The sequence below is a fragment of the Nicotiana tabacum genome, chromosome 18 (genome assembly GCF_000715075.1).
Source record: "Nicotiana tabacum cultivar K326 chromosome 18, ASM71507v2, whole genome shotgun sequence".
In the NCBI taxonomy this organism is placed as follows: Eukaryota; Viridiplantae; Streptophyta; class Magnoliopsida; order Solanales; family Solanaceae; genus Nicotiana; species Nicotiana tabacum.
Window position 1 is genome coordinate 135,739,345 of NC_134097.1, and position 25,242 is coordinate 135,764,586.

Here is a 25,242-nt window from a genome sequence, read left to right on the forward strand (position 1 = left end):
CCTAGTTTTACTTCGTTTGGGTCTTGAGTGTTGTGGGTGACTTTCCTTACAACTAAGTCCCCGATTCCGAAGTGGCGAATGTTAGTTCTTCTATTATAATATCTCTAGATTTTTTGCTTTTGCGCAGCCATCCGAACGAGCGCGGCTTCTCATTTTTCATCCAATAGCTTGAGGCTAGTATTCATAACCTCGTGATTTGACTCTTCCGTTGTATGTCGAAATCTAGCACTAGGTTCCCCGACTTCAACCGGAATCAAAGGTCTCGAAGCCGTGTACTAAAGAAAATAGGGTTGCCCCCGTACTAGACTTCGATGTTGTTCGATATGTCCAAAGGACTTCGGGTAACATTTGTCTCCACTTACCCTTAGCGTCGTTTAACCTTTTCTTTAAGTTTTGGATAATAGTCTTGTTCGTCAATTCGGCTTGTCCGTTCCCGCTAGGATGGTACGGTGTTGATAATATCCTTTTTATTTTGTGCTCCTCGAGGAATTTTGTTACCTTGATGCCGATAAATTGTTTTCCATTGTCACACACTACTTCGGTGGGTATCCTAAATCAACATACGATGTGATCCCAGATGAAGTCTATAACCTCGTTCTCTTTTACTTTCTCGAATGCATGTGCTTCAACCCATTTAGAGAAATAGTCAGTCATAAATAAAATGAATTTAGCTTTACCTGGGGCCGTTGGCAGAGGGCCGACGATATCCATCCCCCATTTCATGAATGGCCACGGGGGTAGGACTGAATGAAGTTGCTCTCTGGGCTGATGGATCATCGTTGCAAACCTTTGACATTTATCACATTTTCGAACAAACTCCTTAGTGTCTTTCCCATGTTATTCCAGTAGTATCTTGCTCTAATGATTTTGTGAATCAACGATTCGGCACCGGAATGGTTCCCACAAGTGCCTTCATGTACCTTTCGTAAAACATAATCGGTGTCTCCTGGTCCTAAACACACTGCCAATGGTCCATCAAATGTCCTTCTATATAATGTTCCGTCTTCATCCAATATGAATTGATCAACTTTGGTTCGTCGGGCCCTCAATTTTTTGGGGTCCGATGGGAGCCTTCCGTTCTTCAAGTATTCAATATATTTATTCCTCCAATCCAAGGTCAGGCTTGTAGAGTTTATCTCGGTATGGGCTTCCTCGATCACCGATCTCGAGAGTTGAACGACAGTCCCTAAGCCGATCTCATTTTCCTCGACCAATGACCCCAGATTTGCAAGTGCATCGGCCTTGTTGTTTTGTTCTCGAGGTACATATTGTAAAGTCCATTCCTTGAAACGGTGCAAAGTTACCTGCAGCTTGTCCAAATACCTTTGCATTCTATCCTCTCGAACTTCGAAGGTTTTGTTTACTTGGTTTACCACCAGTAAAAAGTCACACTTGGCTTCAATGACTTCTGCTCCCAAGCTTTTATCTAGCTCAAGACCTGAAATCATGGCCTTGTACTCGGCCTCTTTGTTAGTCAACCTAGAAGTTTTGATAGACTGCCTAATAGAGCTACCCGTGGACGGCTTCAGAACGATGCCTAACTCGGATCCCTTCACATTCGAAGAACTGTCTGTGAAAAGGGTCAACACCCCCGATGATGTGCCTAATTTAAACAAAAGTTCGTTTTCAACTTCAGGTACGAGGGTTGGCATGACATCGGCCACAAAGTCCACCAAAATTTGGGACTTGATGGCCGTTCGAGGTTGATACTCGATATTGTACCCACTGAGTTCGACGGCCCATTTGGCCAATCGGCCCGATAGTTCGGGCTTGTGTAAAATATTACGAAGTGGGTAAGTGGTTAATACGCATATGGGGTGACATTGAAAGTATGGTTTTAACTTTCTAGAAGCGCTTATCAGTACAAGTGCCAATTTCTCTAAGTGTGGATACCTAGTTTCTGCTTCTCCTAGGGTTCGACTTACATAATAAACAGGAAATTACGTACCTTGCTCTTCCCGAACTAGGATATCAATTACCGCGATTTTCGATACTGCCAAGTACAAGTAAAGTTTCTCATCTGCCTTTGGAGTGTGAAGCAGTGGTGGGCTCAATAAGTATCACTTTAATTCCTCTAATTCTTGTTGGCATTCCGGGGTCCAGGTGAAATCGTTCTTCTTTTTTAGCAAAGAGAAAAATCTGTGGCTTCGATTCGACGACCTCGAGATGAATCGGTCTAAAGCAGCTATCTGTCCAATTAGCCTCTGCACGGACTTTACACTGTCTACAACGATGATGTCTTTGATGGCCTTGATTTTATCGGGGTTGATCTCGATCCCCCGGTTCGACACCATAAAGCTTGGGAATTTGCCCACCGACCTCGAGAGCACATTTTTCGGGGTTGAGCTTCATGTTATATTTTCTTAAAATCTTGAACGTTTCTTGCAAATGAGCCAAATGGTCCTCTGCGCGCAGGGACTTAACTAGCATGTCATAGATATAAACTTCCACTGACTTTCCTATTTGTTCTTCGAACATTTTATTTACTAGGCGTTGGTAAGTAGCTCCAACATTTTTTAGCCCGAAGGGGCATTACGTTATAGCAATATGTTCCATAATTGTTAATAAATGAAGCATTTTCCTGGTCTTCCAGGTTCATTTGAATTTGGTTATACCCTTAATAGGCATCGAGAAAATCCCGTGGCCTGCCGTGGCATCGATCATGTGATCGATGTTAGGCAGTGGAAAAGAATCTTTGGGGCATGCCTTGTTTAAATCCTTATAGTTTACACACATTCTAATTTTGTTCCCTTTTTTTAGGGACTACGACTATATTGGCTAGCCATTCGGGATATTTTACCTCCCGAATGGACCATATTTTAAGAAGTTTAGTTACCTCGTCATTTGTGAATGCATGCTTTACCTCTGGTTGGGGCCTTCTCTTTTGTTTCACTAGTTTGAACCTGAGGTCAAGGCTTAGCCTATGCATTATTATCTCCGGTGGGATCCCTGTCATGTCTAATGGGACCAAGCAAACAATCCATTTTGTCAATAAGAAACTGAATAAGCTTTGTCCTGAGTTCGGGGGTTAACCCCGTTCCCAGGTATACCTTTCGCTCGAGTAGGTACTCGATCAGTATAACATATTCTAGCTCTTCGACCGTTGATTTGGTGGCGTCGGAGTCTTCGGGAACAATAAAGGTTCGAGGGGTCAGAAAATCCTCCTCTTCTTCTTCTATCTCCTGTTTTCCCGATTCGGTCGAGGCTGGTGGCTGTGATTATTATTTGGCTTCCTGTTTACCTTTGATGCTCGACCTTTCCGAAGTTGATAGTATTGATATCGGTGTTACCTCATCGACCGCAAACATTTCCTTTGCGGCATGCTGCTCCCCGTATACTGTTTTTACACCGTTCGTCATAGGGCATTATACCTCATGTCGCCCTCGATCACGTGGAATTTGGTATCTTGAATGGTTCCAGCCACGTTCATCGGTAAAATAATCTCCCCTTTAGTTATTTCATTGGCCATGTTGAAGCCGTTTAAGACCCGATCTGCGGGCACGATTTAATCCTGTAGGTCGAGTTGCTCCACGAACCCTCGATCGGATGATATTCGCTGAGCTACCTGGATCCACTAAAATACGCTTAACTTGAACTTTATTTAATAAGATAGAAATTACCAGAGTGTCGTTGTGTGGCTGAGAAATGCCTTATGCTTTTTTGTCATTGAATGATAAGGAGCATTCTGGCACATAATCTCGGGTTCGTATTTCCCTAGTGATTGACACCTTAGTGCGTTTGAATACCAGATCAGCCTTCCCTGCATACACTCCCTTCGGGGTCCGCGTCTAGGTCCACATTTAGAGCAACGTGCAAACTGATATCGACTGGATCGGCGATCAGTGCTCCCCCGAGATTAGCCGATGGCACCTCGGCTCCTGGAGCAATTACATTGTCATTTTCCTCATGAAACCCGGGACCATCATCACCATGTACGGGTGCGTTTTGTGAGTTTGACATGCTTTAACCTGAGAGCAAAAATACTTGACAAGAACAAGTGTGAAAATAACGTGTGTTATCAGAATCACACTGAAACAATCACTATTATCCTTAGATCCACGGTGGGCGCCAAAATGTTTACCCTAAAATTCGAGTAACAATTAAACTTGTATTGTGGTTTTAAAGATATTTGATTTAATTCAATGCCAATTGATAAACAAGGGATTAAATAGATAAGTTAAAGAATAAAGTAAATCAAACCAGTGTGTAAGCTAAATCTCACCTTGACCTGTGACAGTCTCGAGGTATGAAGATGTGAATAACAAATGATAAAACAACTCTGACGAACAATAATGTGTGTATATTTCTTATCAGTGAACAATGTGTCCTACAAATGAATGGGATCCCCCTTTATACAATAGGGGAATCCTAAATAAGGTACACTTCTATTTATAGTAGGAAATCATATTTGACAACTGTTTAACCGCTAAAGATCAATCCATTCCGAAATTCACGCCGTGATCTCCGGCCCGTTGCGGGATCTCGCTCTTTCTGTTACTGAATCATACCCACGTCATCTCGAAGCACGCCTTCTTCTGACCTCAGTAAGTATTATCGACCTCGACCCTGGAAAGAAACTTCGACCCCGAGCTCGATGTCCTGGTCTTCCGACGTGGTATTACTTTTTTCATCGAGGGACGAAATCGGGTAACCCCGATTTTCACCATATACATGGTGCAAAAAATACGAAATACACCATTAAAATAAATAGTCATCTAAAGTAAAAAAAGATAATGTAAATTTCGTAAAATATGCATAGTGTATATTAAGAAGAAGAAAGAAGAAATACTACATAAATTGAACAATTAAGCCATTGTATATAGCTGTGTGATAAATTTTTTCGATTTTTCTTCATTCTGACGCATTTAAAAGAAAATTATTCACATTATTTGCCACAACAAAATTCAGAGGTTTAAAACTAGTAAACTAGTAAGTTCAAGTATCATATGAGACTGGACTTCTCTTGTAATTCAATTTTTTTTTTTTTGGAAAATTCAGGAGAAAGCACTGCTGCTACAATTTTTATCATAGTTTTTATGCGTAATAATCTGCAAACCATGCTCGACCCAAACAATATTGAGGAGGGATCGATCATCTGTAATGACCGATCTCCAACCCAACTGGGCCAATCTCTTGTAATCCAATTGGCATACTAATTTCGTATGACTTGTGAAACATTTATTGCAATTATGGTAAATACAAGCAACATTACATATATTATTTTAGTTAGTACGAAGTTTCCATTACTCACCGCACTAGATCTCCGTCAATTAGACTCAACGTGAATAACTCACAACCGTCGATCATTCCTATACTGCCACGTGTAAAGCATCCAAAATAACTACAACTATATCTTCAACCCGAGCCCGTTTATAATAATTAGTTGCCCCGAAAAGACACATCCAATCAACTCAAAAAAAGCGACCCAACCCCTTTCACTCTCTTTCTCTCTCTCTAAAACTCCAAAAGCAGCTGTGTGTGTGGTTCTCTCTCTTTCTCTCTCTATCGTTTTGTGTCTCATCCGTTTTACGATTCGCCCGAATTTGATCAAGTCATCACTGTAAGTCCAATCGCAAACCCTAATTTTATAATTTTTATCTTTTTGTTATCAGATCCCTGATTTTGTTTTTGTTATTAATTCAATCGATTTGTGTTGGTATTTGATTGATTTTTGTTTGTGGTTTTATGGGGTTTTAGATTTTTGGGTTTTTGAGTTGGTAAAGTTTAATCTTTTATTTTTTATTTTTTAAGAGATATAATTCTAGATTTTTGACTAGTTCTTTCTATTGGATCGATAGGTTTGATTAATTAGAAAAGTATAAAAAAGATTGAATCTTTGAGTCAATAAGAGTTTGACTTTTTGTTTCTTTGTGGATTAAGTAAAGTTGTTGAGATGGAATTTCATGTAGAGAGAGTGCTGCATTAGAAGTGAATGGATTGTGAGATTTGAATGGTTCTGTGTCGAGTTAATTTTATTGCGATCTACTTTACGTCCTATGCTTTTATAAGAGTTGCTTAGCTTTTCTGAGTTTTATACGTCAATAGAAAATATAAGGAACTTCTAGTACTTTTTATTACAATTATTATTTTGTATAATATGAGAAGAGCTTATATGGGGTAAATATGGTCAGTGAGGAATCATATAATCAAACCCTATTTGTTTGGGATTGAGGCTTAGTTGTTGATGTTATACTTTGTTTGGTGAAGGTAACCATGAGTGACCAAGGAGAAAGAACCTGTCCTTTGTGTGCCGAGGAGATGGATTTGACAGATCAGCAGTTGAAGCCTTGCAAGTGTGGCTATCAGGTTTGTAATTCATCAAATTTCCCACACTCCTACACTAAAGATAATGTCCTTTTTGAATTTTGATTAAGTTTCACGAATGCAATTTGAAGCCGTGTTGCTTGTGTTGAACCTGGTCATTGAGAGACTAGTTATTGTTTATTCACATGTTCTCCTTATTAAGATATGCTTATTATGGCTGCAGTGGAGATGCCTTTCTGGTATTTTGGTGATTGTCCTCTACTCTTAGTCCTCTGATTTTGTCTTGAAAGTTAGTATTTTATTTGAGAAGATTGAAAGTCAGTATTATCAAATGTTAAAAGCGAAATGAAGAGCAGAGATCTATAGCGCTATGGGGATTTTAATGGAAAAATGTCCATTAAAAGTATCTGTGCAATTCAAGAAGAATAACTGTAAGCACAAATCACAATTTTATTGAAACAAGAATCGAGAAAAACTACAATATTTTTGCTTATTGGCACTCCCTTTAAGTAAAAAGCCCATAACGACGGTGATAGGCGCACACCTTAGTGCTTCCACTGAAGTGTCAGCCAAGCAAGGTGAAGCACTTAACCTGTTTTGCACCTAGCTTCATACCTTAAGTGCATCTCAAGCTAGTCTTTGATAACAATGCTTGTATTTTTCATAAGAACTTGATAGTTTTTGTATCTCAGCTGTATGATGTTGCTTCCAAAAAGTTACTTTTACGCGTTCATACCTGTCCTTCCATATGCCTAAGAGATAAGAGTTCATATGTATGTGCTTCTGGGTGACAGTCGCAGTTAAAATTTGTGTCTAGCAATCCACAGTCTTACACCTATATACTTAGAGGTACTTTAATGAAAATTGTTTTGATCAACTTCAGGAGGCCCCTTTTTGTGTGTGTGTGTGTTGTGGGGGAGGGGGGGGGGGTGAATGGCTGATTAATTTTGCCGTAGGTTTCTACTGTGAATATGCTTTATCAGGTCAGATGTTTTCACCCTATAGTAGTTCTGCGTGGAAGATAGCTGACTCTTTTAGGTTGGTAATCCATGTGCTTTGGGTGGAACTGCTGCCCATATCCACTGTGGAAAGGCAAAGAGAGATTGAGTGAAGGATATATAAGTTCCCGTCTCCACCTATTCTCTACAATTGACGTAGAAAGGTATCTATCCGTGGATGTGGCAGCAGAAACACGTAGAATTTGGTGCTACATAAAGTGCATACTTGTCCTTATTTGTGCTCTAAAATGCCCTACTTTTTGCCAATACCTACTTAGATCGTCTTATTGTGTTTGGGGTTTTTAAATTTTAGTTTCCTTAGCAGGAAAATCCAGTTTCTTAAAATGACAAGAACACCTAAAGCCCACTTAGCAAGTTGGCATGTTTTTATGTTTGCTTTTCATGGTAAGTTTTGGATTAACTAGAGAAAAGAAACCTGTATGTGCAGAAACTAAAACAAATGTTGAGTTTAACTTTTAAGGTAGTAGCTCAAAAGAATATGATAGTATAGATAAAAAAGGAAGGGTAACCTATGCATCAGAGGAAATTCGTATCTTTTATCTTACCTGTCATTAAAAAAATAAAGGAAGAGGAGATTCTTGTCTAACTATGACTTGCAAAAAAAATTGTGGAGAACTACATAACATAAACATTATCAATAAACAAACTACATAAAGGTTTACGGATGTCTAGTGCCTAGGAGTGTCAAATGATCCAGCTGGGCTGAATTTGGGTAGGTCAATATGGGTTGAGTCACTAAATTTACATGGTAAAAATGGGTTAGGCCAATTTGGGCAAAACGATAGGTCATAACTTATTGTTTATAACCCAATTTAACCCGCTCTTGCTCTTTTTTTCACTTTGTTGTTTCTTTAATAATTTGTTTAATCATCAAAGTGGAAAAGGTTTCTTTTCTTTACAAGGAGGGAAAGAGTGCAAGTGTATAGAGAATATACATAGCTAATCAAGTAAGTTATTTCCTTATGTTTTTTGGACGAAGTTGAAAGTGTTGGTTTATGTACAAATGAAGGAGTGCATCTATTTATAGAGGTAAAGACATCCTGTTGATGTCATTGGTGACATCAAACTACCTCTTCTTGATGTCATGGGTGACATCAAAGGAGGAAGCTTCCTCCTAGCATCCACACCAACTCTTTCCACCAACTCTTCCAATTGGCATGCATTGTGGACTAAACATAAACCAACACTTTCAATCTCCACCTTGGTTTGCGTTTCGAGCGTGCGTGTGAACAACTTTGGCCAAAACTTCTAAGCTTACTGGGCAACCCCGTTGTAAGAAACAAGAAGAATCAAGCCATTGTTGAACATACCACCTCTACCTAACAACTGTTCTCTTCGGAGTTGCATCATTTGATGCACACCCCCGCCAAGTCCTTGCAGTGTGCAAACTTAGCGAGCGGGACTATCTTGGTCAACATGTCTGCAGCATTATCGTCTGTGATAACCTTCACGACCTTGATAGTTCCCTCTTCAACAACATCTCGAATAAAATGAAATCTGACATCAATGTGTTTAGTGCGCTCATGAAATCTCTGATTTTTCATTAGATGAATAGCACTCTTGACTATCACATCTAAGAGTTGATTCCAGCTTAACCAAACTCAATTCCGCTACTAAATCTTTCAACCAGATAGCTTCCTTCACCGCCTCCGCTGCTGCCATGTATTCTGCTTCTGTCGTAGACAAAGCGGCAATCGACTGCAGAGTCGACTTCCAACTAACGGCACTGCCAATGAGGGTAAAGATGTATCCAGTTGTGGACCTTCTTCTGTCAAGATCTCCTGCATAGTCAGAATCTACATAACCGAGAATTGAAATACCTCCACTTTTTCGAAAGGTCAGACCAACACCAGAAGCTCCTTTGAGATATCTCAATATCCACTTGACAGCTTCCTAATGCCTCTTTCTTGGGCTGGACATGTATCTACTTACCACACTTACAGATTGAGCAATATCTGGACGTGTGCATACCATAGCATACATAATGCTACCGACTGCACTGGCATAAGGAATCTGACATATGCTCCACCTCATCCTCGGACTGAGGCATTTGTAACTCTGAAAATAGATGCACTCCTTCATTTGGGATGGTTTCTACAAATGAAGGAGTGTATCTATTTATAGAGGTAAAGACCTCCTCTTGATGTCATGAGCGACATCAAAGGAGGAAGCTTCCTCCTAGCATCCACACCAACTCTTTCCACCAACTCTTCCAATTGGCATGCTATTGTTGACTAAACATAAACCAACACTTTCAATCTCTATCTTCATTTGGGATGGTTTCTACAAATGAAGGAGTGCATCTATTTATAGAGGTGACATCAAACTACCTCCTCTTGATGTCATTGGTGACATCAAACTACCTCCTCTTGATGTCATGAGTGACATCAAAGGAGGAAGCTTCCTCCTAGCATCCACACCAACTCTTTCCACCAACTCTTTCCACCAACTCTTCCAATTGGCATGCTATTGTTGACTAAACATAAACTAACACCTTTATTGGTATCAGAGCGACAGGATTCTTTAACGATCCAAGGAGGAAGAACAAGCAAAGATGAGTTCCATGAAGTTTGAAATTGATAGATTCATTGGACGCAACAACTTCAATATCTGGAAGATCCAGATGATGACGTTACTGCGGAGGGAAGGTTCAATCCATGCTATTGACGGAAAGTATCCTAAGGATATATCAGCTTTCGACAAGGAGAAGATTGAAGGGATGCATTGAGTGCAATCCAACTATCCCTTGCACCTAACGTGCTTTGTGAAGTGAGTACGGGTACCGAAGAGACGGTCAAACAGTTATGGGAAAAGCTAGAAGGGCTATACCAAGACCGATCAGTGACAACAAGGATGTTGTTACAACGACATCTAAGGTACTTCGTTACAGGATCATTTAGATGCGTTCAATAAACTTGTCATGGACTTACAGATTGCAGGAATTAAAAAGGAGGAGACGCTTGCATGTGCTTTGCTATTTTCATTGACTTCAGGATATCATGATATTGAGAATTCAATGATGTATAACAAGCAGCCTATCAAGCTTGAGCAAGTGCGGCAGACACTTAACTCTAGTGATGTGCGGAGGCATATTGAAGGAGATAGAGATGACCAGGCAAGTGGGCTCTTTGTGAGAGGCCGGACTAGCCAACAGGGAAAGAGCAAATCAAAGCACAAATCAAAGTCTCGTGTGAACAAGAAGAATACAGAGTGTTGGGGTTGTGGCAAGAAGGGGCACTTTGAACGAGATTGCCCAATGTCAAAGTCCAAGGAAAAGGCGAGTGTATCTACAGTTGAACAGGTATATGATTTTGATAATGATTATGTACTAACAACATCGTGTAATAATAATAGTAGTTATGGAAACAAATGGGTGTTAGACTCTGTTTGTACTTTGCATATGACGTTCCGAAAAGACTGGTTTAGCAGCTATGAGAAAAGTGGAGGAATCGTAGTAATGGGCAATAATGCAACTTGTGCAATAGTTGGCATTGGCTCAGTTCGGGTTCGCTGCCATGATGGAGTCGTGAGGACTATTACACAAGTTCGTCATGTTCCTGATTTAAAGAAGAATTTGATCTCCCTGAGTACTCTGGATGAACAAGGCTACAGGTACATGAGCGAAGCAGGAACTATTAAGGTGACTAAAGGTTCTTTAGTCATGCTGAAAGGCAAGCTGGAGAACGGCCTTTACACATTGGTCGGAAGCACCATTGTTGGCTCTGCAAATGCATCTACAATGCAATTATCTAATGATGACAAGGCAAGACTATGACACATGAGACTAGGTCATATGAGTGCACGTGGACGGGAGATGTTGAGCAATCGTAACCTTTTGGAAGGTGAGAAGATCAGCACACTTGACTTCTGTGAGCACTGCGTTCTAGGTAAGCAGAAGAAGGTCAGCTTCAGCACTGACAAACACAATACAATACAAGAGGAGTGCTAGACTACATCCATTCAGATTTATGGGGTCCCTCTAAACTTCCATCGCAGGGCAGAAAGAGGTATCTTCTCACTTTTTGAAGGCAAAAAGTGATGCTTTTGAAGCATTTAAAGAGTGAAAGATTTTGGTTGAAAATCAAATGGAGCGGAAAATCAAGTATCTTCGCACAGACAATGGCTTGGAGTTTTGCAATGAATTCTGCAAGGTTCATGGGATCTCAAGACATAGGACTGTCAGGCATACCCCACAGCAGAATGGAGTTGCCGAGAGAATGAACAGAACTCTTCTTGAAAAGGCTCGTTGTATGCTCCTACAAGCCAAAATGTCCAAAGTATTTTGGGCTGAAGCAGTTCACACTGCTGCTCATATTGTCAATCGATCTCCAGCATCGACAATTGACTTTAAGACTCCGAATGAGGTATGGTCAGGTGAACCCTCTAACTATTCATACTTACGAGTATTTGGGTGTCCAGCTTATTATCACGTTAATGAAGGAAAGCTTGAACCAATGGCTAAGAAGACCATATTCGTAGGGTATGTGGATGGAGTAAAAGGGTACAAACTTTGGTGTTTTTCTTTACTCAGATTTATAGTTAGTAGAGATGTCACCTTCGATGAATCCTCTATACTTAATCGCCGTAAAATTTCCGTGGAGTTTTCAGGAAACAAGAACGACGAGCAGGTGGAGCTTCCGGTGGAGCTTGCCAAGGAAAAGGATCAAAAGACTCAAGTTAAAGATGAGTCAGAAGATGTAGACCTTGAAGAACTTGCTGTCAATGAACTATACACAATTGTGAAGGGGAGGGAGAAGAGGCATACACGAGAACCGGAACGCCTTATAGATCAAGTAAACTTGATTGCATATGCGTTCGTAGCTGCACAAGAAGAGATTAAGGATCTGGAGCCCTCCTTGTATATTGAAGCAACTTCTTGCAAGGATGCTGTACAATGGCGGTTAGCCATGACTGAAGAGATGGAGTCTCTTCACAAGAATCACACATGGGTCTTAGTGAAAAGACAAAAAGGGAAGAGGAGAGTTGGATGCAAGTGGGTCTACCGAAAGAAAGAGGGAATTCCTGAAGTGGAAGATGCTAGGTTCAAGGCGAGATTGGTTGCAAAAGGTTTCCGTCAGAAGGAGGGAATTGACTACAATGAGATTTTCTCTCCAGTCGTGAAGCATAGCTCAATTCGCGTGTTACTAGCAGTGGTTGCCCAATTTGACTTGGAGCTTCAACAGCTTGATGTCAAAACTGCTTTCTTATACGGTGATCTAGAAGAGGCAATCTATATGGATCAGCCTGAAGGTTTCCTAGCTGAGGGAAAAGAAGATCACGTATGCCAACTAAAGAAGTCTTTGTATGGTTTGAAGCAATCCCCTAGACAGTGGTACAGGAGGTTTGATGCATTCATGACTACACATGAATTCTCAAGGAGTGCATTTGATAGCTGTGTATCACAAGAAGATGTCTGGTAACTCAATGGTTTAGTTACTGTTGTATGTTGATGGTATGCTTATTGCTGCTAACAACATTACATAGATAAATGCTTTGAAGAAACTGTTTAGTAAGGAATTTGACATGAAGGATTTAGGAGCTGCAAAGAAAATCCTTGGTATGGAAATTTCAAGAGAAGACGGTGTTGTACATCTTTCTCAGAAGAGGTATATTGAAAGGGTTCTCGAGAGATTCAATATGCATACGTGCAAGCCTGTAAGTATACCATTAGCTCCTCATTTTAAACTTTCAGAGTTACAAATGCCTCAGTCCGAGGATGAGGTGGAGCATATGTCAAAGATTCCTTATGCCAGAGCAGTCGGTAGCATTATGTATGCTATGGTATGCACGCGTCCAGATATTGCTCAATCTGTAAGTGTGGTAAGTAGATACATGTACGGCTTAGGAAAGAGGCATTGGGAAACTGTCAAGTGGATATTGAGATATCTCAAAGGAGCTTCTGGTGTTGGTCTGACCTTTCGAAAAAGTGGAGGTATTTCAATTCTCGGTTATGTAGATTCTGACTATGCAGGAGATCTTGACAGAAGAAGGTCCACAACTGGATACATTTTTCCCTCGTTGGTAGTGCCGTTAGTTGGAAGTCGACTCTGTAATCGATTGTCGCTTTGTCTACGACAAAAGCAGAATACATGACAACAGCGGAGGCCGTGAAGGAAGCTATCTGGTTGAAAGGTTTAGTAGCGGAATTGAGTTTGGTTAAGCTGGAATCAACTCTTAGATGTGATAGTCAGAGTGCTATTCATCTAATGAAAAATCAGAGATTTCATGAGTGCACTAAACACATTGATGTCAGATTTCATTTTATTCGAGATGTTGTTGAAGAGGGAACTATCAAGGTCGTGAAGGTTATCACAGACGATAATGCTGCAGACATGTTGACCAAGATAGTCCCGCTCGCTAAGTTTGCACACTGCAAGGACTTGGCGGGGATGTGCATCAACTGATGCAACTCCGAAGAGAACAGTTGTTAGGTGGAGGTGGTATGTTCAACAATGGTTTGATTCTTCTTGATTCTTACAACGGGGTTGCCCAGTAAGCTTAGAAGTTTTGGCCAAAGTTGTTCACACGCACGCTCGAAACGCAAACCCAGGTGGAGATTGAAAGTGTTGGTTTATGTTTAGTCAACAATGACATGTCAATTGGAAGAGTTGGTGGAAAGAGTTGGTGTGGATGCTAGGAGGAAGCTTCCTCCTTTGATGTCACCCATGATATCAAGAGGAGGTCTTTACCTCTATAAATAGATGCACTCCTTCATTTGTAGAAACCATCCCAAAAATATAATACAATACATTGTAGTAAGTAGAGAGTTAAGAGAGAAATTCTCTTAAGTGTAATTGGGAAATCTCCCCTTCCTTTGTTAATATTAAAAAGGCATCTTTTCTCTGGTGGACGTAGTATTATTTTGATCCGAACCACGTTAAATCTTGTGTTCTTTCTTTTACGTTTCCGCTAACAGAAGCTTTTCTTGCGGGGTCAACTTGGGCTACTTGGATAGCCCAAATTGAGTTATAGATGAATATATTCCTAGCCTAACCAGCCTAAGTTTGAGTGGGTTGGGTGAGTTACACTTTTGTGACTAAACTCGACAGCCCTTTGCATGACCATTTCTTATAATATAAAATACTGAAAGAATCATTACGCTGAGTTGAAAGAAAGTGATAGTACAATTATTTCTTTGTATAATTTTTTTTACAGCCATTTTGTACGATAACTGTACCACGAGTTTATTGAGGTTTCCCTTGCTAATTGGGAAATAAGTTCTCTTTCTGTACTTTCCAAAGAAAAGTTTGAAACCTGTAATAGTTTCTTGGCACCATAGTAAAAACATCAAAAAAAAATTGCATCCAAGGGTGTGGGTTAACCGTCTGAAATTGAGAGGTTCAAATTTTAGCAAAAAGACTATGATTTCTTACGATCTGTCTAAACCTCGCTAGGTAAAGTCACAATGTACTTGTATTATTGAGAGGATGCAGGCACCCCGAGTTAGTCGCAAGCTAGTCCAGATACCTCCCAAGCTGTGTAGCAGACAAATGGGACATTTCTTTTATTGGACAAGCTGGGTAGAAGTGTCTTTTGTATGTTAATGCTTCTGACAGCTATAGGCCTTGTTTTGTCCATGCATATGATATATCATAATCTGGTACTGCTTGTATCAATGATTGTGTACTTTCTTCGGTGGTGTTGTAGAACTCTTTGTTTTCAGTGCAGAAAATTGTACCCTGAAGCAATATTATAGCTGATTCAAAATATATAGGGTGACTCAATTAATGCCTATTGTAAGATGTTCTAGTATAGATAACGCGTTCTAAGGGTTGTTTCATGCATGGATAACAGCTAGTCAATCCTTATCTCCATAAAAGAAAAATACAATCTATGAAGTACACAATAGTATCTTCTAGGAATCAAAACTTTTGTGCTGTTCTGGAGTATGATAGGTTCACTTGGATTTATATTAGGCATTTTTGAGGTATTTATATTTGTCATGTCTAGCTCTGGACTCTGGAGATATTCTTGAGCATGTCGATTGATGGATGATCTTACCTAATCAACTTATAGTTGTTGGTATAACTCTGATGATTCAATCTGATGTTTATTTTCTTCATGAGAATATTTGAACAATCTAGACTACCTTAAAGTTACCGATGTATATGGTCTTAATAAAAAAAGGGTTTATTAACCTCCTCACTAGCCCCTTTCCACTCCCAATAAAATATGAGATTCTTTGGGCTAATTATGCATCAATGCTTGTCTTTTGATGTCAAGTTTCACTCTTCAAGAAACCACTCTTGCTAGGTTGGGATGGTACATTCAAGCATTGAGATACTAAGCAACACTGTATTTCCTTTTCTGCATATTGACTTTCCTAGATATATTATTTCATGTTTGTTTCCTAGATTCTGTTTCAGATCTGAATTAATAAATAAAAGTATCACATTTTAAATGATACAATTCAACATGTTATAGAGTAGAAAAAGGTGTTTGATTCAATTTATTGCCAGCCATCACCCCAAGAGTGTTAACGTGCTTGGTCCAACAAAAAGAATCAGATTCGCATATTAGAGGAAGATGGAGGGTGGCATATTTCTGACCTAAATAAATAAAAGTGCTTCCTCTCTAACAACTTAAGCTTTAGATGAAACAGTTCACAAAATTCGATAGTTCTTTTGCACTTCTCTCTCTCTCTCTCTGAAAATTTATGTTAACTTTTGGCACCCGTTACTATAGATATGCGTCTGGTGCTGGCATCACATAATGGAGATGGCTGAGAAGGACGAGACAGAAGGGCGGTGTCCTGCATGCCGCAGTCCATATAACAAGGAAAAGATTGTTGGCATGGCAGCAAACTGTGAAAAGTAATATTTGAATTTTTTTTCTTAAGGACAAACTCCATTATCAGATTAGTAGGTCCTATATTTTTTGCATTCTTCATAGATTGTTTTTTGGGTCATTTCAACAGGATAGCGGGCATGGAGAAAAAATCGACATCTCGAAAGGGTAAAAGTAAAACAGCTGATTTGCGAAAGCAACTTACCAGTGTGCGAGTCATTCAAAGGAATCTTGTCTACATTGTGGGGTTGCCTCTCAGTTTAGCTGACGAAGATGTATGCACAGTTAGTTGTGAAATCTTTAACACCTACTTAAAAAGATATCATTTTATCCAATTTATATGAAATTTCCCACTTAGGAATGTCCTAAATATTTGACACTTCTCTATTAGTAACATTATTCTCACAAACTAACACAAATTTACCCCCCCCCCCCCCCAAAAAAAAACAGCTTCTACAGCGGAAAGAATATTTTGCTCAGTATGGAAAGGTTCAGAAGGTTTCCATGTCTCGGACAGCTGCTGGCGCCATTCAACAGTTTGCAAATAATACATGTAGTGTGTAAGTATGCTTCCTGATTTAAAATTTGTACCAGTTCTCAAAAATCTTCATATTAAAGCAGTAATAATAGGATGCTCCAACATGTTGTAGGAAAGAATTATGTAAGGCTTCTAGTCTCAAAACCAAGCATCGATCAAAATGGAGAGTTGTTAGTCTTCCAGAACCTTGTTCTCTGTCCTAGAAAACCCTCTACATCATTCTATGAGATCTCATATGTTCCAATTCGAAGTGTCTAATCATATGTTATGTTTAGGATAACAATTTACTATTCTTGTGCTAACGTTGCTCTATACTCACTTAAGTCGATAGTCCCATGTTTATCTTCTGCATTATAGGATTTTCCGCAAGTATTTTAGTGGTACAGTCTTCAAGACAGGATTCTGTAGAGTGTACTTCCTTTCTCTTGCGTGTTGAAGAGATGAATAAGAAGATTGTTTTCTGCTATGGCCTAGTGGTCCATGAAGTGGGAGCAGAACCATGAAGTCTTAGGTTCAAATCCCAGGGGAGGCAACACTAGGTGATTTATTCCCATTGGCCTAAGCGTTGGCGGTTGGTAGACAGAGTTACCCGGTACATGTGCTTGTGGGAGGTGGTAGGTGTCGGGTGGAATGGTCGAGGTGCGTGCAAGCTGGATTGGACACCACTGTGAAAATTGTTCTGACGTCCTTATTAATAAAAGAACATTATTGTGAATAAGCATTTGGTCTACCCAACGCTACGTGATCTAATCCTCTTGTTTCTCGGAATTGCGCCAGGCTGCTGCCTTAGGCAGGTCCAATTTTGCAAAGCAAAAAATTCAGACCAGTCCTCCATACTGATTCTTTTTATACCTGTACCTCGAAGTTGCTGTTCCCATCCGAGAAAGCATGCAACAAGACCTGTTTCGATCAGTTTTTCCATGAGTGTTAACTTCATGATATTTATTAGGTGTTTGGCATTTAAAATCCTCAAAGCGTATTCCTTTCTTTTACATTCGAAAGAAAGTCGGTTAGCTAGTACTTATAAAATAAGTTCTATTAGCTATCACTTTTTTAATATTTCTGTTGGTTACAGATATATTACCTATTCAAATGAGGAGGAAGCGGTCCGTTGTATTCAGTCTGTACATGGATTTGTTTTGGACGGTAGACCTCTAAGGTGTGTGCAGTTTTTTGTTACTGATATGCTACATTGGCTGTTATAGTTCAGTAATCATTTTTTACTTTCTTACTGGCAGGGCTTGCTTCGGAACCACAAAATACTGTCATGCTTGGCTGAGGAGTGTGGTATGATTTCACAATTAGCCAATTACTTAGAATTTCGATCAGAACATTGATTATGGGTCGTCACTTGAATCTTTATAATTTTAAATTTTGTAATCTTTAAAAAGAATGAAAGTCTTTCTGGAAAATCTTAGATTTAATGTCTCTAAGGGAAGAGTTTTCTTTTGGTCCAGCCCTGCACCAATCCTGATTGTTTATATTTGCACGAGATTGGATCACAAGAGGATAGCTTTACTAAAGACGAAGTAATATCGGCTTACACAAGGTAATGGGATTTATTTAACGGTGGTTTTATAATGTTGTGGTAGTTAATAACATTGTTGCTAGAATTTCATCATTGCGTATGAAGTCCAAGATGTCTGGGAGTATGTGACACTGAAAAAAGAGCAACTATTCTTTTGCACTATTTTGTCCATGCTGTAGTCATTGCTCTTCATAAAAATTTATGTAACAACATAATTATGAAATTATTGATAAATAGGTGCCATTTCCATGGCTGTGGCAGGATAAGCTTCAACTTCTATTTTGTACGCTCTGATCAGTCCAAACGAGTTTTTTTCAGAGGTCTTGTAGTATATTATTATTAATCTGTGTCTGGACTCTGGACCGGTGCGACAACCTTATATTGTGGCTCTGCATGTCATCTGTTGTATATGTACATTCATTGGATAAATAATTAACTTGCATAGTTATTTTAAAGGAGTAGAGTTCAACAAATTACTGGTGCCATTAATAGTATGCAACGGAGATCAGGGAGTGTTTTACCATCACCAGCAGACGATTACTGCAATAACAGCTCTGCTTCTGCAGGACAACCTATTAGTAAAACTGCTGCAAATGTAAGATTTGCTTTTATTATTCTCTTTTCTTCTATCTTTTCTTTCCATTTTGTTTTCTTTTTTCCCTTCCCCAGTTCCCATCGTTTTGGGAAGGAGGAAATGCTAGCTCCTTATTTGGAGGAGGCCTGAATAGGGAAGTCAGCTTCTCAAGGGAGGGCCATAAACTTTCGCTCTTATGATCTAAACTTTTGACATTTCCATCTTCATATGGTCGTATTACATTTTCGAGCTTTTTAGGTATAAAGTTGATGAAGTTTGAATTTTTTTATTCGTACTGCCTACTGGAGATGATGCCAAAAGTGTGCCTGTGAAATTTATAATTTTGTCATATGACTTGCAGAATTCAGCAACCAATGCCAGAGTCTCTCCACCAAATAGCAGCTCTGGTAGATCAGCTGCTCTTCCGGCCGGCGCTTTATGGTATGCAATTAAAATCACCCACTGTTCTCATTGGTATATGGTTCTTAAAAGCATAATACATTTTTTTTCATTTTGCTAGGGGAACGCGTGCGTCAAATAACCAACTGCCGCCAGCCACTGCACCAAGTTCTAATGGACTGCCTCCTGCCAGCGCACCAAGTTCTAATGGGCCTCTTAAACAGAAGGCTGAGACCTGTAGCCCACTGACATTCTCTACAGCTGTTGCAAACACTAGTCAGGTTTTGTCATTGCCTACTGAATCAGGAAAGAAATTTATTCACAGCAAAGAAAGTGGCACTAGTCAAGAGAAAGGTAAAACAGAGATGTTAGAACCTGTTAAGCAGTCCGCAGGTGCAGATGATGGAACCTATAGTTCTGAAGAATCCACTATCGCCGTACGTACTGCTTCTTCATTCCTGAACAATCAGTTACATATCACCCCAGCTTTGGAGGACCAAGGTAAACAAATCACACCATCCAGAGCTACAAATGCCTTTGATCTTCCTTTGATGTCTAATGGACCTGGTTTATCAGAAGATTCCTGTGATGCCAGAGATGTTGAGATCAATATTGAATGCTCAGATTTGTCATCATTTAGCATTGATAGACAGCAAAAATCACATTATGAGAAATCAAGGGAACCTTCGCCGCCTCATATGAATGGGAAATCTATGACTTCTGCAGATGAAGTTTGTAACTCAAGAGAAACGTCTAATTTGAGACTGGAAACACAGGCTCAAGGAAGACTAGACACAACTCCTGAAATGGAGGATGATTTGCTATCTTTCAATGCACAGAGACATAGGGATCCGGAAGTAATTGTAGAGAAAAGCTACTCATCAAGTCCTTCCATCTCTTTACACTCTTCAGTGCAGCTTAAGGGTTATTCTCCACATCTTGCCAATGGTGTTGGACCTATTAAAGCCAACATGCAATCGTTTGACGAAAGAACTGATTCAGTATTACAGCCTTCTAGCATTGGAGAACTTCCTAATGGATACCCTGAAAATGCATTCAATATTGTGGGTAATTTGGGAAATTATCCACTGTCTAATGATGGTAAGGGGATGAATATGGATAGGTTTGAAGCTGAAGCTGAAGCTGCTAGTGTGGACCATAGTACTACTGTAGATAGGGGAGAGAACAGTATAATATCTAATATTTTGTCTATGGATTTTGACCCATGGAATGAGTCGTTAACCTCTCAGAACTTGGCTAAGTTGTTGGGAGAGACTGATAACCAACAAGGGTCTCTTAGAGTATCAAACTCAAGAAAATTACAGAGCAGCAATCAATCAAGGTTCTCTTTTGCAAGGGAGGAGGAGCCAATGAATCCATTGACTCATCCTCAACCATCTTTAAGTTACACTGAGAGAAGTTATAGTCATCATCCTCTCGGTCAAGATTTTCCAAATAGTAGAAGCTATCAGCTTGATGGTTTTGGTACTCAGAATGGTTTCTCTCTATTTAATAATGAGGAACGTAATGGTTTTACCAACAATTATTCTCAACTCTCTTCTAACAAGCTGTCAGGTTAGGGCATCACTTGTTTTTTTAACTTCTATTCCCCTTGTTTATCTGCAGCTTTTATTGTTTCTGATTTAATCCGAGTGCAATTATCAAAACGAAACAAAAGCTTTGAAGTGCTTGACTTACTGATTTTCTGGCGAATTCTCCAGTGTCGAGATCTCAGATGACTGCGCCTCCAGGATTTGCAGCGCCAAACAGGGCCCCACCCCCAGGCTTTATTTCTCATGATAAAATGGAACAGAATTACGGTTCTCTCTCTGGTCAGTAATCTTATAGCTGTCTTTTTTTTTCTCCACTTTGTTGGACCTAATTTTAGATGTGTATTTCAAATCATCTTATTTTGTAGGTAATCACATTCTTGATACCACCTCCTTATTGCGCAATGAATATCAGGCTCCACCAATTGGAAATGTCAACAACGGGGACATTGAGTTTATGGATCCTGCAATATTGGCAGTTGGTAAAGGGAGGGTTCCGAATGGCCTTAGTGTCTCAAGTATAGACATGTCTTCAAGTTTTCCTCCACAGCTTAGTGCTTTCGAAAATGAAGCAAGACTTCAGTTGCTGATGCAAAGATCTCTCTCTCTGCATCAGAACCAGAGATTCAGTGATATGGGGGATAACTTTACTCCATTCAATGATGCTTATGGAATTTCTTCCAGGGTTGTGGAGCAAACTCTGGCCAACAATCTTTCACCATTTTCACAGCTCAATGTTACCCAGAGCAGGAACTCTGTCATGTCAAATGGCCAGTGGGATGGCTGGAATGGTGCCCAGAGTGCAAACGATTTGGGCATGGCTGAACTCCTCCGAAGTGAAAGGCTGGGTTATAACAAGTTCTTTAATGGATATGAGGAATCAAAGTTTCGCATGCCCAATTCAGGCGAACTGTATAACAGAACATTCGGGATATAATTATGATTCTGTGATTGGCTGGGCTTGAGTAGTTGTGGGCGAAACAATGAATTAGAAAGATCATGTGGGACCGTGCTTGAGATGATCAAAGTTACAATGATGCTCAGTGGTGGTAATAACTCGATGGATAGCTGTGAGGAAACTTGACCGACTTGCATTCTAGAAGGGAGCTCGATTCATGATTGTCTGAAAACTGCTTTCTGATTGGTGAAGGATGAAATCCTTGAAAACAGGATGTCCAGATACCAACAGGTTAGCATTTCTCAACCAACTTCCGAACTACCATGCTTATCGTGAGTGTTTTCTCTTACATCATATGGGTAAGCTGAAGCTCACAACCTAGAAGTTTCTTCTTATCATAATGGAGACAAACATAGAACAAACATTAAGTTTAATGCAGTTTTGATTATGAAGAACCTTTCACGAATTTTACTACTAGTACCTGATATTTGCTTGAGAAAGGCGGAAGTGCTTTAAGCGCTTTTGGTTTAGGATACATGTCTGTGGAATTATTTTGTAAAACAAATTGATTTCAAGTGTGGGAGAGACTAGCTCCTCACCTTTCCCCTACCCTTCTACTGACGAGTGGCCCGAAAAGTATTGTGTTCAAAGTTTATGAGTGATGTGATTCCTGTTCGATTACATCTATTTCTTTGTGTTGATAACTGTTTTGTTTTATGATATGACATTTCCAGGTGAAAGCTGAGATCGGGGCTCAACACGGTGGTTTAGACGGGATATCATGTGTGATTGAGTTGGCAGGTGATGTGGGAGTGGATAATCAGGTTGTCACACGCACACGCACTCTCTCTCTCTCTCTCTCTACTTGAAAGCATTGAGAAACAAAGCTCATTTAAAATGCTGGAGCTTGATTGCAATAATGCAAATAGTGAAATTTGCAAATATAAGTCAAAGAAATATATATATGCTTTTATGTTGAAAAGTGGATGGGATTAGTCGTCCTTTGGTTGTTACTCGGACAAAACTGGGCTCGAATAAATTAAGGTGTGTGGGAGTGCTTTAAATTATCTTGCCGAGTTTGCTCACAAATCTTAGAAACAGCTCTTTTACGCATGCAAGGTATGCTTATGTTACCTTTTGGTGGAAAATTTATTGTCGAAAGCTGGGTTGAAGGCTGGGTTGAAGACTTGAAGTCTAATATTCTACCTCTTAATTAATGTTGTATTTTATGGTGCTAAAGAGGCAGTTAAGAGATTTGAAAGTTTGTCTTTGAAATTTTCAAAGAATTAGAATTTAAAAAAAAAAAAAAAAACTCAAACAAACCTTTTCAATAATAAAAAAACTGACTATGCCAACTCTATGGGCTCGTTGGGTAGGGATAATGGAGAATTATTTTTGGGATTAAATTTGAGATGAGTTTTTTCCACTTTTGATTGGGATAGATCACGGTATATTTGATCTTGGGATTAGTTATTTCGGAATTGTAGTGCAATTCTAGGATAATTAATCTTGGGATAACTAGTTTCTCAACAAACGATCTCTGGTATAATGGATAAGTAAATGTAATCTTGAGATAAAAATTTACTATTGTCTTATTCCTTATTTGGTATTAATTCTGGGATAAATTATCTCATGATTAAAATATTCAGGTTAACTGGTACCTGTTAGATAATGGAATGGTAATCCCAGAATAAGTTATTTAAAGATAAAATAGTAAAATTGACAATCCAAATATTAATACAATATATATATTAAATAGATAATAAAAAATAATACCAACATAATTAATTTCAGCATAACTTATCTTCAAACCCACTGTCCCTAAATGTGAAACTGAAACCTTGGATATTGAACTCGAGAATCCAGCTACAGAAGATGAATTACACTAAGTCCTTTTAAAATGACCTTATATCTTTTTCCATTTTCCCTAAAAGAATTTGAACTATTTTTGGGCAAATTACAAAACTGAACACCTGTAACAATTCAATCTAGAAGAGAAAATAAGTGTCCTGTGTCGTGACCCAATTTAGGATTGTGACCGGCGCTTAAGAGCAGGTGCTTTCAAATAAGCCTCATCGGTAATTTTACAGAAAATCGGATAGAGTTTTCTCTGTTTTTGGACCATCCCAAAATTTTTCCTGTCTCAAATCAACAACCAAACATCGTAATATCATACCAAATAATTGACAATTTGTCAATTAACCAATACAAGTCTCCACCATAACTAAACCACCAACTAACCACTAGAAATACTAATTTATCTCCAACATTTGATAAATGAGAATGACACTCAACATAAGACTATAATAATAAAAGAATACTCATGACACTAAAATAATGACTATGGAGCGACTCTAAGAGTTCAAAAAAAAAGTATAACAATAAATAAAATCTCCGCCCACGCGAACAAGTGCGAGGCTCACCAAGAACTATCAACCTGTGCGCTCTAATTAACGAAATCCTCGCCCACGTCAACTGCTGTCTCAGAAAAAATTAGCGGGGAATGAGTCGCTAGCTCAGTGAGTAATAATACTTAACCACATCCGTTTTTATTGGGGACAAGTCAGAAAACATGCTAGTATATCAAACAGAAAACAACATAAAAATTCCCTTTCAGAAACAATAAATAATTTTCAGTCTCGTCATGCTTTTCCTGTAGTATAATACAATTAACAGTTCGGTAATAAACTCGGTAACCACTGTCTAATATCAATATTTACATTTGGGAGGTTTCAATGAACGGATCATGTAATCGGTATAACTGCGGACTTATTCGCAAGAAATCAAATATAACGGTAGTCCCTACTCAAGGGAAGTCGGTAACGGTATGCTAGTTCTACCTTCCCACTAGCGAAGGCTATAACGGCAATCTGTAATTACAAGGTGCACCAGGTCTAACGAACCCGCCGTTAGCTACGAGATCCTTCAATGTCTACTCCCATTTATACTTGTCTCTGTAATCCGTATATACTCATAGAAAATATTTTAAACAATATAGGGCATTTTAGTTCTTATCAAATCAAATAATTTCTTTTCGATAACAGTAAATTCAAGTAACAGTAACAGATCTAATGACAACGAAAATATTTAAAACAACGGTAATCTTCTTAAATAGCTATTTCGGTATCATATCGAGTAAAAGACTTGTCCCACATGCAACTTAAAATAATCGGTAACATATTCATATTAAAAATCATGTGTAAATCATGTAAGTTATGAAAACACAAATTGCGGTAAGATTACTACTCACCTCTTGATGTCAACTAACCAAAGCTTAATTTCCAGTCAGATCCGGATTTCTCAGCTCGTGTATGAATCTATAAATCAATTTATAGCTTAGTGTTACCATCCACTAGTTCTGTAATTTATAATTAAGGTGATAACGAATTGCTATTTTTGATTACCCACGTCTTGATTTCACTTAAAATTGCAACAGTTAGGCTGTGTATTTCTTTAAAATAATTCTGTGAAATCCTCCATTCATGACTTATATCTTCTTTAATGAACTATTCTATTTTATTATGAAAATTCCTACTTAGTGCCGCCATTACAGTTAAACATTGATAAAATCTTAGAATCCCAATCTCACTTAGTCTGACCAAAAACTAACGAGACTAGTTTAAATTAAACAAAATGTGTTGCTATCTCCTTTTTTTTTTCGTTTTCTTAAATCCCAATTTGTTTC

The 25,242-nt window shown here is 39.0% G+C and overlaps 1 protein-coding gene across 2 annotated transcripts; it reads left to right on the top strand.

Moving 5' to 3' along the window:
* The first annotated feature begins 5,390 nt into the window (after nucleotides 1–5,390).
* LOC107819772 (uncharacterized) lies at nucleotides 5,391–22,624 on the top strand. Of its 2 annotated transcripts, none has more exons than XM_075237313.1 (14): nucleotides 5,391–5,560; nucleotides 6,208–6,306; nucleotides 15,969–16,096; nucleotides 16,201–16,345; nucleotides 16,521–16,630; nucleotides 17,684–17,767; nucleotides 17,847–17,895; nucleotides 18,066–18,157; nucleotides 18,593–18,731; nucleotides 19,072–19,151; nucleotides 19,231–20,684; nucleotides 20,831–20,941; nucleotides 21,028–21,848; nucleotides 22,292–22,624. In XM_075237313.1, the coding sequence occupies exons 2-13, from the start codon at nucleotides 6,214–6,216 to the stop codon at nucleotides 21,594–21,596; spliced, it is 3,054 nt and encodes a 1,017-aa protein (XP_075093414.1). In that variant the 5' UTR covers nucleotides 5,391–5,560; nucleotides 6,208–6,213; the 3' UTR covers nucleotides 21,597–21,848; nucleotides 22,292–22,624. The 2 variants fall into 2 exon arrangements, with proteins under 2 accessions (XP_075093414.1, XP_075093415.1); XM_075237314.1 differs by having other exon boundaries at nucleotides 5,405–5,560; nucleotides 18,599–18,731.
* The last annotated feature ends 2,618 nt before the right edge of the window (nucleotides 22,625–25,242 follow it).

Bases quoted from the DNA above. Each gene is read 5' to 3' on its own strand.
- LOC107819772 (XM_075237313.1), top strand. From the start codon at position 6,214: ATGAGTGACCAAGGAGAAAGAACCTGTCCTTTGTGTGCCGAGGAGATG. The intron at 17,768-17,846 runs GTGTGTGCAGTT...TCTTACTGGCAG, and splicing joins TTGGACGGTAGACCTCTAAG to GGCTTGCTTCGGAACCACAA. The intron at 19,152-19,230 runs GTATGCAATTAA...TCATTTTGCTAG, and splicing joins CTTCCGGCCGGCGCTTTATG to GGGAACGCGTGCGTCAAATA.